The following is a 17245-nucleotide window of genomic DNA, read 5'->3' on the forward strand; positions in this document are numbered from 1 at the left end:
TCCTTGAAGGCCATCAGGGCAAATTGGACTGCTAACATCTCCTTCATGTTGATATGCAAATGTTGTAGTCTGGGAGGCCACGTGTCTTGAAACCATTTCCCATTGAAGTGTGCTCCCCAAGCCAAGTCTGAGGCATCCGTCGTTATGATCTGACTCGCCTCTGGTCGGGTCACAGAGAGTCCCTTGTTTAGGTGACATTCCTGCGCCCACCACAAGAATTCCTTCTGGATGCAAGGTATTATCCGAATGACAGTGTCCAAATCGCGGCAGTGTTGAGTCCATACAGTTTTGAGATACCATTGTAGCTTCCGCATATGCAGTTTGGCATTGGGAAGTACCAGAATGCAAGCTGCCATGAACCCCAAGGCTTGAAGGACTGTCCTTGCAGTCAGCCTGGACAGTACTGATAACTGCTGGAAGTATAGGTGAAGAGTTCTTTGTTTGTCCGGGGTCAGAAAAGCCATCTGAGAAGTTGTATTCAGTCTCACACCCAGAAAGCACATGTCCTGAGAGGGCACTAGACTGGACTTTATTTCGTTCACAGAATACCCTAGGCACCTTAAAACTGCCATTACATACTGTAGCTGTTGAAGTAACTTGTCTTTGTCTTGAGCAAGAATCGGGCAATCGTCCAGATAAGGATAAATTTGTATTCCCCTCTGTCTGAAGAAAGCTATTACAGGAGCCAGAACCTTTGTGAACACCCTGGGCGCAGTAGATAAACCAAAGGGCAATGCAGAGAACTGATAATGGGAAGTACCAGCCCGAAATCGCAGGAATCTCCTGCAGCTGGGCCTGATAGGAATGTGAAGATAGGCCTCTTTGAGATCCAGGGTTACCATCCAGTGATCTTTGCCTAGCATAGGCAGAAGTTGTTGTAATGTTAACATCTTGAACTTTGGAATGTCTAGGTAGGTATTGAGAATGGACAAATCCAGAATTGGCCTCCAAGTGTTTCCTTTCTTTGGCACTAGGAATAGACGGGAATAAAACCAGAGGCCTACTTCTGACGGAGGTACCACCTGGATTGCTCCTATCTGTAAAAGCAAAGAAATTTGTTCCTGAGCCTCCAGCCTTTGCTGAGGAGGCACATCCGGCATGCCTTTGAAAGGAGGAAAAGTGTGAAAATAAAACTTGTAACCTTGATTTATTATTTCCAACACCCATTTGTCCTGGGTGACCAAATGCCAGTTTTGTTTGAAAAGTGCCAACTTTCCTCCTAGAGGAGCTGCCAGAAAAGAAGGATCTGGCAGCTGAAAATACAGGTCATTGGGTCCGTTTACGAAAAGGCTGACCCCTGCCCTCACCAGAAGACTGTGCAGGAGAACTCCAAGTCCTAGGTCTGAAAGAACCCTGAGCGTGAGCCCTGCCTCTACCACGTCTAGACCTGCCCTTAGACTGAAAATCCGAAGAAGGGTAGGACCATCCTCTAGCAGGCCAATTTAAACTTAGGGGGCTGCACCTGCAAAAAATCCTTGACCGTCTGCATAGACTTAGCTTTATCTTCCATCTTTTTCAAAACTGACTCCACAGGAGAAACAAAAAGAACTTCAGATTGTAGAGGAGCATCCAAAATCCGAGCTTTAACATGCTCTGACAAATTTTGATCCTTAAGCCAGGCATGTCTACGAATAACTGAACCAGTAGCAGCCACCCTGGATGAAGCCTGAAGAGCATCGAAACCACACTGCAAAGAATGTTTTCCAACTTGATCTGAAGCGTGAACCAACTCCTGCAATTCCTTGCACTCTATACCCTCAGATAAAGCATCCACCTTAGATTTCAATTGGCCTAACAAAAAGTTCTGATACTTCAGCATATGAAACTGGCAATTTAAAGCCCTCATAGCCAACGTCGAAGAGGTGTACACTTTTTTCCCCCACCTATCCAACGCTCTAGAATCTTTATCCAAAGGAACTGGATTCTTAACCACAGAAGCCCTGACACCCTTTGGCCCTTGAATAATAGTTTCTGTGTCAGCTCTAGGACTCTTATACAAATATTTATGTGCTTCTGGAACTCTGTAATATCTGTCTGGCTTGACAGGGGCAGGGGGTAAAGAATCAGGACTAAGTGAAGCTTCAGAAAAAACATCCTGAACAACATCTAAGACAGGGGGAATAGCCAAAGGCCTATGTTGTGGTAAAAACAAAAATCCCCTAAGCCTTTTTCGAGAATCTGAAAAATCCTGACCTTCCCACTTGAAATGTTCCCTCATGAAATGTAAAGTTTCAGAAAAGGAAAAATCCTCTGGAGGAGAAGCAGAAGGACAGGAATCCTCTGCATCCGAATCTGAATAGGGAGGGAAATCCTGAATATCCTCAGCTGAGGTCTCAGAGTAGAATGCTCCATTCCCTCTAAATTTGTCTCCACCCTAGGCCTCTTCTCTGGGGGGGGCATAGAACCCCTGATCAAAGTAATCAAATCCTCTGCCATTTTCAACATATGTTTTTTTAGGAACAGAAGCTGAAGAACTAGGGCTATGGCCAGTACCAGTAAGACCAGGTTTAGCCTTAGCATGGCCTTTAGCCACTGAGGTAGAAGGCCTAATAACCTTTTGTAAGGATGGAACTACAGATACTTGAGAAGCACCCTCGGCCTGGCCTAACTCCTGAGAGGCCAACTCCTGCAAAAGTAAAGGTTCCCCCTGGGATTCAGCTGAGACCTCGGCCGGATCCACAGATTCAACCGGAGGTTCCATAGAACCGGCGTCCGCAACGGACGACTCATCCGGTTTAGACCTTAAAGATTTATCTTTACGTTTTTTAGCGGTAGCGGGCGTCGGAGGATCCGACGGCATGTTGTAGTTACACCGCTTACCGAAAACAAGCCTGGCACAGTCTAATCTTCGTTTAATGGTGCGCTTATTAAATCTAGCACAAAAGCGACACCCGACTACGTCGTGTTCAGGCCCCAAGCAAGGAATACAGAGAGAATGATAGTCCCTATGAGGTATCTGTTTCCCACAAGAAATACAATTATTAACTTTTTCTGACATCCGGATTAACTGAGGCAAGAAAAGACAAAAATTTTCCCCAACGGGGTACTTAGCCCAACTTGGTCTTCGGTCTGAAACTCGAAAATTGAAAATTTCAGAACGCCGAATGGCACTTGCAAACGCTGCTTCTGCTTCGGACCACGCGGCAAGAAAGACTGAGGATATGGCGTCGGTCATGCGCGTAAGTACTACTACCTACTGACGTCAGCTCCGGGCGACCATGACCGACGCCAGCCTAACTCTTTGGTATTCGGGCCGACCGAGGACAGCGGACTACCCACAGGTTATGACTGCAGCAATGTGAGACGAAGAACATCCAAGTTCACACATTTCTCCGACAGTTACCTGTGGGCCTTTTGTAAGGATGCTAAAAGTATGACAAATAGTTATCTGTGGGCCTTTTGTAAGGACGCTAAAGGTATGACAAATAGTTATCTGTGGGCCTTTTGTAAGGACGCTAAAGGTATGACAAATAGTTATCTGTGGGCCTTTTGTAAGGACGCTAAAGGTATGAAATAGTTATCTGTGGGCCTTTTATAAGGATGCTAAAGGTATGACAAATAGTTATCTGTGGGCCTTTTATAAGGACGCTAAAGGTATGACAAATAGTTATCTGTGGGCCTTTTGTAAGGACGCTAAAGGTATGACAAATAGTTATCTGTGGGCCTTTTGTAAGGATGCTAAAGGTATGACAAATAGTTATCTGTGGGCCTTTTATAAGGATGCTAAAGGTATGACAAATAGTTATCTGTGGGCCTTTTATAAGGATGCTAAAGGTATGACAAATAGTTATCTGTGGGCCTTTTATAAGGATGCTAAAGGTATGACAAATAGTTCAGTGTACATGCACTGCAGAAAACCTGCACGTATTTTCAAACCTGCAAAAAACTTGTAACATTTTTCTAGTAAAAGTGCAGTAGAGGAGCAACAGTGCTGTGAAAAACATTTCATCCACACTTGTACAGCTTATTTCCTATCTAAAGCTATGTTGACATGCATGGAACTGAAATTTTCTGGTTTGTTCTGTAGGGTACTTATATGAAAAACTTGAGACAGCAGGCTAAAATCATGCCACAGGGGGATAAAGCCCTCACTATGTCTCAGACAATTCTGGCTCAATTAGTGACCGAGACATCTAAGGGACTGGTAAGTAGGGATGGGTGTTCACATCCTGAGGAAAAGGTGTTCATCTAGGCATTACCTGTTGAGGGGTGGGTCCTATCCCTCAGACATAGATGAAAGTGTGGGAGGTATAAGGGTAGTCACTAACTCCACCATGACAACAAGGATGAGGTAAAGACCCAGAATGCTTAAATGAACCTTGTCTGCCCCAACACTGGTGCAGCAAGTCCAGAGGAGATTACATGGGGTAAGGAGACCTTACATAGGATGGGAGCCATGACACCGGTGCTCTGGCCCAGCAATTAAGGAGCCTCAATCCTTACCACTAACACCAGAGCCTCATATATGAGGAAAGGGTAACAAATACACACAGTAAAGTGCAATTTCTCTTAAGAGCACACAGAGATCAGTCAGTCCGAGGCTGGTCGCTCCCTTGCTCCCCAGGTTCCCAATAAGACTCCCCACTGGCACAGCTATAGGGTCCAGATCTCAGCCAGCTGGGCAAGCTAAAATCTCCAGCACCATTTCTGTCCAACCAGTGCTTCGTGTCCCTGCCCAAGTAGCTGACACACACACACTTTCAGAGAAGAGTTTATACAACCACACAGACACTTCTGGGGAAGGCTGGCACAGGTTCTCCAGCTGTGCCCCTTTTACCCAGACTATACGGTAGTACAGCTGCCACCACCCAGCTAATATTATCAGCTACCCAAAGGCCCTTAAAAGGGTTTCCAATTATTACTGTGCAATATTATTATCCAATTGGTAAGTGTGACTAATCAGTCAAGGCTTATTAGAGTGGCTTTGTACAGTTTTAACAAAGGCATGCAAGTACTCTTAAGAACTTAAATTATCTCTACACAAAAACCAGCCACAGTTAAAATGTTTTAAAATATTTAATCATAATTAAAACTACAAGACAATGCTTTCTACTATACAGTCAATGCTAGTCAAAAGTTCAGAGATCACACAGAAATACTTACAATAAATCAGTAGTACAGTTCTGACATCACAGAAAAACACAGTCTAATATTTCTAGCTTCTAGCTATCTACAATAAAATGCACTTCTAAAATAACTTACTTGCATAGAGCAACAGGCAGTGTGGTAAGTTAGATAGTCAGACAAAAATGCTCAATAATCTCTGGTTCTCACTGTTTAAATTGAAACTTCAGTTCTGATATAACATTACATCATATTTTACATTTTTCTGGTGTTCCCAGGCTGACAAACTGCATTTAAATTATTTTACACTTAGAGCAATAAAGGACATTCCACATGTAAATTCTGGTCATTAACTTTAGCCTTAAAACAATAGGCAGGATGCTTACTCCAGACTCATCCACTCCAAATTCTAACTTCAAATGAACAAAGTAATTTTAATTTCAAAGGACCAACAAGAAATGTTTGACTTAGCTTTCTTTACAGCAGATGGCAATGTTGAAACATTGTTTTAAGTTCAACATTTCAGAGTATTTACAAATGATAGAATTATGTACCAAATTCTATTTGACTAGGCTGGCAGCCTTCACCCATCTCTACCAGTCTTCATGGGAGCATTGAAACAAATTGACATTGGTGGCATTGGGGGGGGTAGGATGGAAGCACTGAAACAAGCTGATGTTTGGCAGCATTGGGGAGCAGGATGGAAGCACTGAAATGAGCTGATGGTTGATGGCATTGGAGGGGCAGGATGGAGGCACTGAAACAAGCTGATGGTTGGTGACATGGGGCAGTAGGATGGAAGCACTGGAAAGAACTGATGGTTGGTGGCATGGGAGGGAAGGATGAAAGCACTGAAACGAGCTGATAGTTGGCAGCATTGGGGGCAGGATGGGGGGGTAGGATGGAATCACTGAAACAAGCTGATGGTGGCATGGGGGGCAGGATGGAAGCACTGAAATGAGCTGATAGTTGGCGGTATTGGGGGGCAGGATGGAAGCACTGAAAAGAGCTGATGGTTGGCACATTGGGGGGGGGCAGGATGGAAACAGTGAAACGAGCTGATGGTTGTCAGTATTAGGGGGTGAATCTGACTAATCAGAGCAATTAATTAAAGGGTCAGAACTTCCTGGGAAACCTTATACAGCTTGAACATGAAAATCAAGTTAATGGAAACTTTCTCTATAAGATGACAGCTGAGTGAGTCAGTTGGAATGTGTGTGTGTGTGTGTGTGTGTGTGTGTGTGTGTGTGTGTGTGAGCTGCTGTTGACAAGACAGATTGTCTACTTCAAGCATCTTTGCGTGTGAATTATTTGCAGTCTCTTTCAGTATGGTATTAATCTTTGCGTGCGAGTTATTTGCAGTCTCTTTCAGTATGGTATTAATCTTTGCGTGCGAGTTATTTGCAGTCTCTTTCAGTATGGTATTAATCTTTGCCTGTGAGTTATTTGCAGTCTCTTTCAGTATGGTATTAATCTTTGCGTGTGAGTTATTTGCAGTCTCTTTTAGTACGGTATTAATCTTTGTGTGCGAGTTATTTGCAGTCTCTTTTAGTACGGTATTAATCTTTGCCTGTGAGTTATTTGCAGTCTTTTAGTACAGTATTAATCTTTGCATGTGAGTTATTTGCAGTCTCTTTTAGTACGTTATTAATCTTTGCGTGCGAGTTATTTGCAGTCTCTTTCAGTATGGTATTAATCTTTGCCTGTGAGTTATTTGCAGTCTCTTTTAGTACGGTATTAATCTTTGCGTGCGAGTTATATGCAGTCTCTTTTAGTACGTTATTAATCTTTGCGTGCGAGTTATTTGCAGTCTCTTTTAGTACGGTATTTAGTACGATATTAATCTTTGCATGCGAGTTATTTGCAGTCTCTTTTAGTATGGTATTAATCTTTGCGTGCGAGTTATTTGCAGTCTCTTTTAGTATGGTATTAATCTTTGTGTGAGTTATTTGCAGTCTCTTTTAGTATGGTATTAATCTTTGCGTGTGAGTTATTTGCAGTCTCTTTTAGTATGTTATTAATCGTTGCGTGCGAGTTATTTGCAGTCTCTTAGTATGGTATTAATCTTTGCGTGTGAGTTATTTGCAGTCTTTTAGTACGGTATTAATCTTTGCGTGCGAGTTATTTGCAGTCTCTTAGTATGGTATTAATCTTTGCCTGTGAGTTATTTGCAGTCTCTTTTAGTATGGTATTAATCTTTGCCTGTGAGTTATTTGCAGTCTCTTAGTATGGTATTAATCTTTGCGTGTGTGTTATTTGCAGTCTCTTTTAGTATGGTATTAATCTTTGCGTGTGAGTTATTTGCAGTCTCTTTTAGTATGGTATTAATCTTTGCGTGTGAGTTATTTGCAGTCTCTTTCAGTACGGTATTAATCTTTGCGTGTGAGTTATTTGCAGTCTCTTTTGGTATTAATCTTTGCTAAATGATACTACTTTTCCAGTGCCATCTTTCTTTCCAAACATTTTCATCTTACAGTTCTTTGTGAACAGCATAGCAGTCTCTAGATTTGTAAATTGCTTTGTGTAAATGTTGAGTTTCACAATTAAATTTGACAAGCTTCTGCCTAGCTGGTTATTAATATTCATAAGGTTACAACAGAAACTTTGCGAAGGTTAACACTGGCACCTGCCTTTGCAAAGAAAGAAATGCTGCTTAGCTAGTTAGCATAAGTTAAAAGTACAGTTGATTCATTTGAACAGTGTGCAGTAATTGTGTCAGGGTCGTGCCAAGACTGGTCCGTCTGGTGGCATGCCATTACCATAAAAACAAAGATACTGTGGTAGTCAAAGATAATAGTAGCCTCTCACAGCAATAACAGTGTGTGTGTGTGTGTGTGTGTGTGTGTGTGTGTGTGTGTGTGTGTGTGTGTGTGTGTGTGTGTACTTGCCTAAGAATAAGGTCAGTGAACCCCAAAGAGGCCAGTGGTAATAACTCTGTACTTAGCTATAAGGGGAAGAAACAGCCCATGGTAGCAGCGTGCATTTGTTATATGCTCTTAAGGCCAACTGTCTCATGATGATGACGATAATGATTTATTATTACTATTTAGGAAGTTTCCTCTGGGTGCTCTGGTTTCCTCCCACATCCCAAAGACATGCTGCAGGTGGATTGGACACACTAAATTGGCCCTAGGTGCGATTGCATGCGTGTGCCTTCTGTGAAAGGTTGGGCGCAGGGCTGGCAACTTGACACCGTAAAACTCCACTGCCAATCATGAGCGGACAGGTGATCCGCTGTGGCAACCTCAACCAGGAAAAGCCGAAAGAAAAAGAAGAAGAATTATTACTATTTAGGAAAGCGGTGTGAATTTGCAGGACCTTGTAACTGACATGTTAACTGACGCTGAGCTAAAGCCTCTAACTTTATAGGCCCCATCAGTACTTTGCTAACCTACGTCAGCAGAAAGTAAATCATTCACAACTTCTTCCAGTAATGAATGGAAGAATCTATTACACTGGTAGCTAGATCCAAACACCTGGATGTAGGCTTACAAAGGGGGTTTAAAAGTGGGCATGTATATTCATAAGAACTACTTCCAAGAGCTTCTGACTGAAGAAAACCACAGAAAAGATGCAGTGCCCTAAATGCAGCCTGCAGTGAAAGAAAAGGAGGGTGAGGAACCCACCCTGGGAGACACAGAACTAAGGAAAAATGAAGCAAGGGAAGGCAGCAGGCTCAGACAAGGTCACTGCAAATATATTCACAGCAATATGGAGAGCAAGGTGTATCCCAGATGACTACAGAATAACCATTCTACTGCTAGAGTAGAAGATCAAAAGGTGATATTCACAACTGTGGGCAGTACAGAGGTATCAAACTCCTGTTACAATGTGTGAAAGTTCTAGAGAGGGAGATTAATGAATGAATATGCAGAGCAGTAGAAAGTAAAATGGGAAATTAACATTTTGGATTCAGATCGAGCAGCAGAACAACTGATCTGATATTTGCAGTGACCCAGATAACTGAAAAGAAACTGGAGATGAGGAAAGAGTCAAGCTCCCAAAAATTAATCACTGCATGCCTGCCCAAATCAGCAAAGTCCCAGAAATTTTGACACTGCAAGCTATGTACAAGGACGCAATGACACAAGTACGAATGATATTCAGATTCACAAGGGGGTCCCAGTGGGAGTGGGTGTGCATTAGGGTTCACCTCTGAGCCCACTGCTTTTCATACTGGTGATGGGCTACATTAGCAAACAGGTCGCAGGGGACAGATAAACAAAACTGCTGTATGCAGATGATATGACAGACTCTGAATGAGAACTTCAGTAAATGACAGGGGAATGAAATACAAAACTGAAGGCGCACACGATGAGTAAAGATAATGACTCTTGCAATGGTAAATGACAGGGGGATGAAATACAAAACTGAAGGCGCACACGATGAGTAAAGATAGTGACTGTTGCAATGGTAAATGACAGGGGGATGAAATACAAAACTGAAGGCGCACAAGATGAGTAAAGATAGTGACTGTTGCAATGGTAAATGACAGGGGGATGAAATACAAAACTGAAGGTGCACACGATGAGTAAAGATAATGACTGTTGCAATGGTAAATGACAGGGGAATGAAATACAAAACTGAAGGCGCACACGATGAGTAAAGATAGTGACTGTTGCAATGGTAAATGACAGGGGGATGAAATACAAAACTGAAGGCGCACACGATGAGTAAAGATAGTGACTGTTGCAATGGTAAATGACAGGGGGATGAAATACAAAACTGAAGGCGCACACGATGAGTAAAGATAATGACTGTTGCAATGGTAAATGACAGGGGAATGACATACAAAACTGAAGGCGCACACGATGAGTAAAGATAATGACTGTTGCAATGGTAAATGACAGGGGAATGAAATACAAAACTGAAGGCGCACACGATGAGTAAAGATAGTGATTGTTGCAATGGTAAATGACAGGGGGATGAAATACAAAACTGAAGGCGCACACGATGAGTAAAGATAGTGACTGTTGCAATGGTAAATGACAGGGGGATGAAATACAAAACTGAAGGCGCACACGATGAGTAAAGATAGTGACTGTTGCAATGGTAAATGACAGGGGAATGAAATACAAAACTGAAGGCACACACGATGAGTAAAGATAATGACTGTTGCAATGGTAAATGACAGGGGGGTGAAATACAAAACTGAAGGCGCACACGATGAGTAAAGATAGTGACTGTTGCAATGGTAAATGACAGGGGATGAAATACAAAACTGAAGGCGCACACGATGAGTAAAGATAATGACTGTTGCAATGGTAAATGACAGGGGGATGAAATACAAAACTGAAGGCGCACACGATGAGTAAAGATAGTGACTGTTGCAATGGTAAATAACAGGGGATGTAATACAAAACTGAAGGCGCACACGATGAGTAAAGATAGTGACTGTTGCAATGGTAAATGACAGGGGATGAAATACAAAACTGAAGGCGCACACGATGAGTAAAGATAGTGACTGTTGCAATGGTAAATGACAGAGGGATGAAATACAAAACTGAAGGCGCACACGATAAGTAAAGATAGTGACTGTTGCAATGGTAAATGACAGGGGGATGAAATACAAAACTGAAGGCGCACACGATGAGTAAAGATAGTGACTGTTGCAATGGTAAATGACAGGGGATGAAATACAAAACTGAAGGCGCACACGATGAGTAAAGATAGTGACTGTTGCAATGGTAAATGACAGAAGGATGAAATACAAAACTGAAGGCGCACACGATGAGTAAAGATAGTGACTGTTGCAATGGTAAATGACAGGGGGATGAAATACTAAACTGAAGGCGCACACGATGAGTAAAGATGACGACTGTTGCAAGGCGCACGCGATGAGTAAAGATAGTGACTGTTGCAATGGTAGCAAATGACGGAAATCAAAGACGCTGAGAACTGCGATCGAAGGGAAAACAGTGCAAAAGGAGATCAAAGCTAGAATCAGAGGGGCTGCAGTCCACTGGCACAGTGTGTCAGGGGTAGTTCGTGGAAGAAGAATTCCAAAGAAGCTAAAAAGCAAGGTGTTAACAGTGGGTGTTACCACTACCCCTGTATGGTGCACAAACCTGGGCAGTGGGTACATGACTACTACCCCTGTATGGTGCAGAAACCTGGGCAGTGGGTGTGACCATTACCCCTGTATGGTGCAGAAACCTGGGCAGTGGGTAGATGACTACTACCCCTGTATGGTGCAGAAACCTGGACAGTGAAGGCAGGGCACGGTGAGCAAACTAGAAGTGATGGAGATGGGAGGTATGATGCACATTGTGGGACAGACAAAGCAATTACGACACTGCAGCAGAAGCCAGAGTAGCTCCAACTGCAGGGAAGGTCAACAGAACAGACTATGTTGGTTCGGGCACACGTGAGGGAAAGCAGAAGATGATCTGGTGGAGACGATTTGGGACAGACAGGAAGAAGGGAAGAGGAAATGAGGACGTCCAGCAAGACCCGAGAGAGTCACGCAGGATTGACAAAGAAGGTAGGAGAGTGGCACTGAATCAAGAGAGTGACGGTGAAAGTGGACATGACGCCCTGACCACATGTAGAAAATGGGAAAAATATGATGATGCCGATGCGTAAAACAAAGTCCAAGAATCCAAAATAGTGTTAAGAAAGGCATATCAAAAGTTTGGATCTTTACAAATAAACTTACAACAATAAGAAAGAGGAAAATGAGCTGCAATGGCCTTCATAACGAGGGAAATCTGACTGAGCACAAAAACAAACAAAAAACACTCTGTAGCTAAACTGAGGACCACATAGAAAAAGACAGCCACATTTACTGGACTTAGCACTGCATCCCCGCCTTCACTGACGCAACTGGGATGGTTGCACCATGTTAAACTGCAGCAGTTTAAATTTACATTTCACTACACCAATGATACTAAGCTAGAATGTTCTAGCTATACATCTGAGGTCACAGTTTTTAACCAGGAGCCATAAATTAAGTTTCTTCTTCACACTGTGACTAAAATATGAACAACCTTGATACCAGTTTTCTGGTGAAATGAAATTTCATTAGCAGTATTAAGGCATGCTTTACTCTCAAATGGTCATGCAGTTGTACTAGCACCTAAATACCGTCACTGCACATTTCGAGTCAGGTGACTGCATGCACAATTGTGCCGTGTCCGAGTAACTGCTGCATTTCCATGTTATTATGACTCTAGTACATGTAACTGCTACATTTCCATGTTATCACTCTAGTACATGTAAATGCTGCATTTCCATGTTGTTATGACTCTAGTACATGTAACTGCTACATTTCCATGTTATGACTCTAGTACATGTAACTGCTGCATTTCCATGTTGTTATGACTCTAGTACATGTAACTGCTGCATTTCCATGTTATTATGACTCTAGTACATGTAACTACTGCATTTCCATGTTATTATGACTCTAGTACATGTAACTGCTGCATTTCCATGTTATTATGACTCTAGTACATGTAACTGCTGCATTTCCATGTTATTATGACTCTAGTACATGTAACTACTGCATTTCCATGTTGTTATGACTCTAGTACATGTAACTGCTGCATTTCCATGTTATTATGACTCTAGTACATGTAACTGCTGCATTTCCATGTTATTATGACTCTAGTACATGTAACTGCTGCATTTCCATGTTATTATGACTCTAGTACATGTAACTGCTACATTTCCATGTTATGACTCTAGTACATGTAACTGCTGCATTTCCATGTTGTTATGACTCTAGTACATCTAACTGCTACATTTCCATGTTATCACTCTAGTACATGTAACTGCTGCATTTCCATGTTGTTATGACTCTAGTACATGTAACTGCTGCATTTCCATGTTATTATGACTCTAGTACATGTAACTACTGCATTTCCATGTTATTATGACTCTAGTACATGTAACTGCTGCATTTCCATGTTATTATGACTCTAGTACATGTAACTGCTGCATTTCCATGTTGTTATGACTCTAGTACATGTAACTGCTGCATTTCCATGTTATTATGACTCTAGTACATGTAACTGCTGCATTCCCATGTTATTATGACTCTAGTACATGTAACTGCTGCATTTCCATGTTATTATGACTCTAGTACATGTAACTGCTGCATTCCCATGTTATTATGACTCTAGTACATGTAACTGCTGCATTTCCATGTTGTTATGACTCTAGTACATGTAACTACTGCATTTCCATGTTGTTATGACTCTAGTACATGTAACTGCTGCATTTCCATGTTATTATGACTCTAGTACATGTAACTGCTGCATTCCCATGTTATTATGACTCTAGTACATGTAACTGCTGCATTTCCATGTTATTATGACTCTAGTACATGTAACTGCTGCATTTCCATGTTGTTATGACTCTAGTACATGTAACTACTGCATTTCCATGTTGTTATGACTCTAGTACATGTAACTGCTGCATTTCCATGTTATTATGACTCTAGTACATGTAACTGCTGCATTTCCATGTTGTTATGACTCTAGTACATGTAACTACTGCATTTCCATGTTGTTATGACTCTAGTACATGTAACTGCTGCATTTCCATGTTGTTATGACTCTAGTACATGTAACTGCTGCATTTCCATGTTAATATGACTCTAGTACATGTAACTGCTGCATTTCCATGTTGTTATGACTCTAGTACATGTAACTGCTGCATTTCCATGTTATTACGACTCTAGTACATCTGATACGATACTGCCTGGTAGCACTTACTGTCTCCAGCTGAAACCTTACAATAATCGAGCAATGTATCTGCCACTACCCTGACAGTTTTCCTCACATCTCAAACTATGCACTCTCCTTACATTTTCTCCCTGTTGTATTCCTCCCATCAAACTAGATCACATCATTTCTTTTGACTGCTAAACAGTAAGAGCACCAACGAGCTTTACTGCCCGAAACACCAAAGCATTTTTTGTCCCTGGTAATGAAGCAGGCTTCTCTGCTCTGCTGTACACCGATGAGGCCACATACTGAAAATAATCTGTACTTCTTTTCACTTGAGTATATGTGTACTGCAGAATGCAACTACAAGAGAAAAATACAGCATACAACTATATGCAAAAGAAACTTTGTGTTGTTAACCTTGAATCATTTTGTACTTAGGGCATCAGTAGTGTTGCAGTCGACATAACATGTTCTAGGCACTTGTGACATTTCAAGAATAAAAGCTGCTCTACAGTACATATAGGCAGCATACTTTACTTACTGCTCATCTGTCCATTTGAGAGTACATATATGCTTACTGTATACATACGTGCTCACTGTATACATACTTACTGTATACATACATGCTTACTGTATATATTATATATATATATATATATATACACACATATATACACATGCTTACTGTATGTATACATACATGCTCACTGCATACATACATGCTCACTGTATATCTGTATATATATATATATATATATATATATATATATATATATATATATATATATATATACACATGCTCACTGTATACATACATGCTCACTGTATACATACATGCTCACTGTTGCTTCTTTTCACTGCACTTTTCTGCGGTTTCTGTTTTATACATGTGTTCGCAACTTATTTAGCTCAGAATGACACTTGCATTGGATTTTCCCCAGGACAGCTTACAAATATAAGGCCCCCAGTGCAATAGTGAAATACATCTATTCCTTGCAGTTTCCTTCTTTGTTGGGCAACCTCATTCCTCTAGTAACTCTCAGATTCTGTACAACCTGGAATATCACACTAGAAGTCTACATACTTACAGAGTCCACAAGGTTTTCAGTTTTGTCTATTAAAAGCTCCAGCTTTTCTCCCCTCTGTGCTACGAGGTCTTAGGGGGGAAAAATAAAAAAAACAAGATTACGTAAGTGACAGCAAAAATGAATAAATATGAGCAACATGTCATGGTTAGCAAAAAAAAGTTCCGCACTCATTATAACATTCCATCAGTGTCGTCCATTTTCATTCTTCCTCAACTGATGGGTTCAGATCAGACTCAGATCTCACTTGGCTGCTTCTACCAGATCCTTGGATCAAAAAACTCTCAAGCTCCTCCCTTTACCCATAACGCCCCACCAACCTAACATACCTCAGATTGAGTTTGCTGTACAAAAAGGACCACATCTTGAAGAAATCAATAAAGATAGAATAAGAAAAGGAAGCTGGAGTATAAACAAGGAGCAAGGGTGCCAAGGATAACGGTTAGGTCTTTCGAGAAGCAAAGGGATGGGGGTAGGAAGTTAAGGAAGAATGGAAATGGACAACACAGATGGAACGTTACAGTGAGCACACAACCTTTTTATCAGATGTTGTCCTCGTCATTCATTCCTCAACAGATGGGACAAGTTCCCAGCTACTCTAACCTTGTGTGGCCCACATGGAAGGATATTCTGGAGCACTGCAGAGCCAAAAGGTAGCTCTACTCCTGGAACCAAATCCAATTTATAATGAACAATAAAAGTGTGAGCATTAGTCCAAGCTGCAGCTGCACAAATGTAATCTGTGAAGGTCCCTGACGAAAAAGCTGAAGAGACCACCACAGACCTTCAAAGATTATTCTCTTTTACTATAGAGGAATGAGATACAATAAGTTAGCCATTTGGACAGAGAATATTTGGAAACTGGCTTGCCTAATTTGTTGGGAGAGAAGGAAACTGATCAGTTTTCCTGAAATCCTTGGTTCTACGGAGGTAAAAGCGAAGTCATCTATTCACATCCAAAAGATGGAGCATGTACTTTCCCTTATTCAAGACGTTTTGGAAAGAAAACTTGTAGGTTAATGAGCTCGTTAATACTGGACTCAGGCAAAACAGATGGGTTGGTCCATACGGACAGCTGTCTCTGTGGGAAACCAGGTATGGAGAACTGGGAGACAGAGCTCAGATTTCAGACGCTCATCCAACTGATGTGACAGCAAATGGGAAGAGTTATTTATTTAGTTAGTTATTTTTGCCTAGATGAAAGTTTGAAATGGCAGCCAAATGGATCTTAATAGTAGAAAAGCTACTCCCTTTAATGAAAATTGAAGCTAAAAATTTAAGTATAGTCGGGTACAGGGGCAGAAAGGGGGAAAGATCCCTGTTAAGGGCCCAGAATACAAATCTCTTCCATTTACATTTGTAAATCCTTCTTGTGGAAGCTTTTTGAGAAGATAATAAAATATGACAGACCTATGCTATCAATTAATGAACTTGGAGAAACCATGTGGTCAGTTTGAGGCCTGCTGTCTGCATCGGTCATCCTTGTTAGGTCTGACAAGAGGTCTGGATTTGGATCGAGTATCCAGGGTGGACATAGAATGTGAGACCAGAGGAAGGGGAATCAAATCTAATGAGGCCAAGAGTGGGAAATGAGGAAAACGTGGCTCTTCAACCAGCATGTTTTCTTGTAGAAATTTGGGAACGACAAGCAACAGTGAGTAAGCATGAAGAAGGCCAAATCGTACACAAGAGCATCGCTCGGCGACAACCCCATGGGAGTACACAAGAGCGTCGCTCGGCGACAACCCCATTGGAGTACACAAGAGCATAGCTCGGAGACAACCCTATTGGAGTACACAAGAGCGTCGCTCGGCGACAACCCCATTGGAGTACACAACAGCGTCGCTCGGCGACAACCCCATTGGAGTACACAAGAGCATCGCTCGGTGACAACCCCATTGGAGTACACAAGAGCATCGCTCGGCGACAACCCCATTGGAGTACACAAGAGCATCGCTCGGCGACAACCCCATGGGAGGAGCGTCGCTCGGCGACAACCCCATGGGAGGAGCGTCGCTCTGTGACAACCCCATGGGAGTACACAAGAGCGTCGCTCGGTGACAACCCCATGGGAGTACACAAGAGCGTCGCTCGGTGACAACCCCATGGGAGTACACAAGAGCGTCGCTCGGTGACAACCCCATGGGAGTACACAAGAGTGTCGCTAGGTGACAACCCCATTGGAGGGATCAGGGCAAAGAACCGGCTGCATTTGTTATTGAGAGGAGTCACAAAAAGGTCACAGCATGGCTTGCCCCATCAACAGAAAATTCTCTTGGCTACTTTCACATTGACAGACCACTCATTAAGCATCAGAATGGACCCCCTTAGTTTGTTCACAATCACACTGGTTTCCCCGGAATGTGTGTCATTAGAAAGTGACTGGAAGAGAGATCAGCCTTTGCCACACTCTCATTGCTTCTT

At 42.1% G+C, this 17245-nt stretch overlaps 1 protein-coding gene across 1 annotated transcript in view; it reads right to left on the minus strand.

The window, feature by feature from the left end:
* VAMP7 (vesicle associated membrane protein 7) overlaps positions 1-17245 on the minus strand; it is an 881558-nt gene that overhangs the window by 347924 nt on the left and 516389 nt on the right. The window contains exon 6 of the mRNA XM_044057674.1: positions 14825-14892. Within this exon, the coding sequence (XP_043913609.1) occupies positions 14825-14892 (68 nt within the window). The remainder of the gene's footprint in view (positions 1-14824; positions 14893-17245) is intronic.

Source organism: Protopterus annectens, chromosome 15.part0 (assembly GCF_019279795.1).
Source record: "Protopterus annectens isolate FY-2018-M chromosome 15.part0, PAN1.0, whole genome shotgun sequence".
Taxonomy (NCBI): Eukaryota; Metazoa; Chordata; order Ceratodontiformes; family Protopteridae; genus Protopterus; species Protopterus annectens.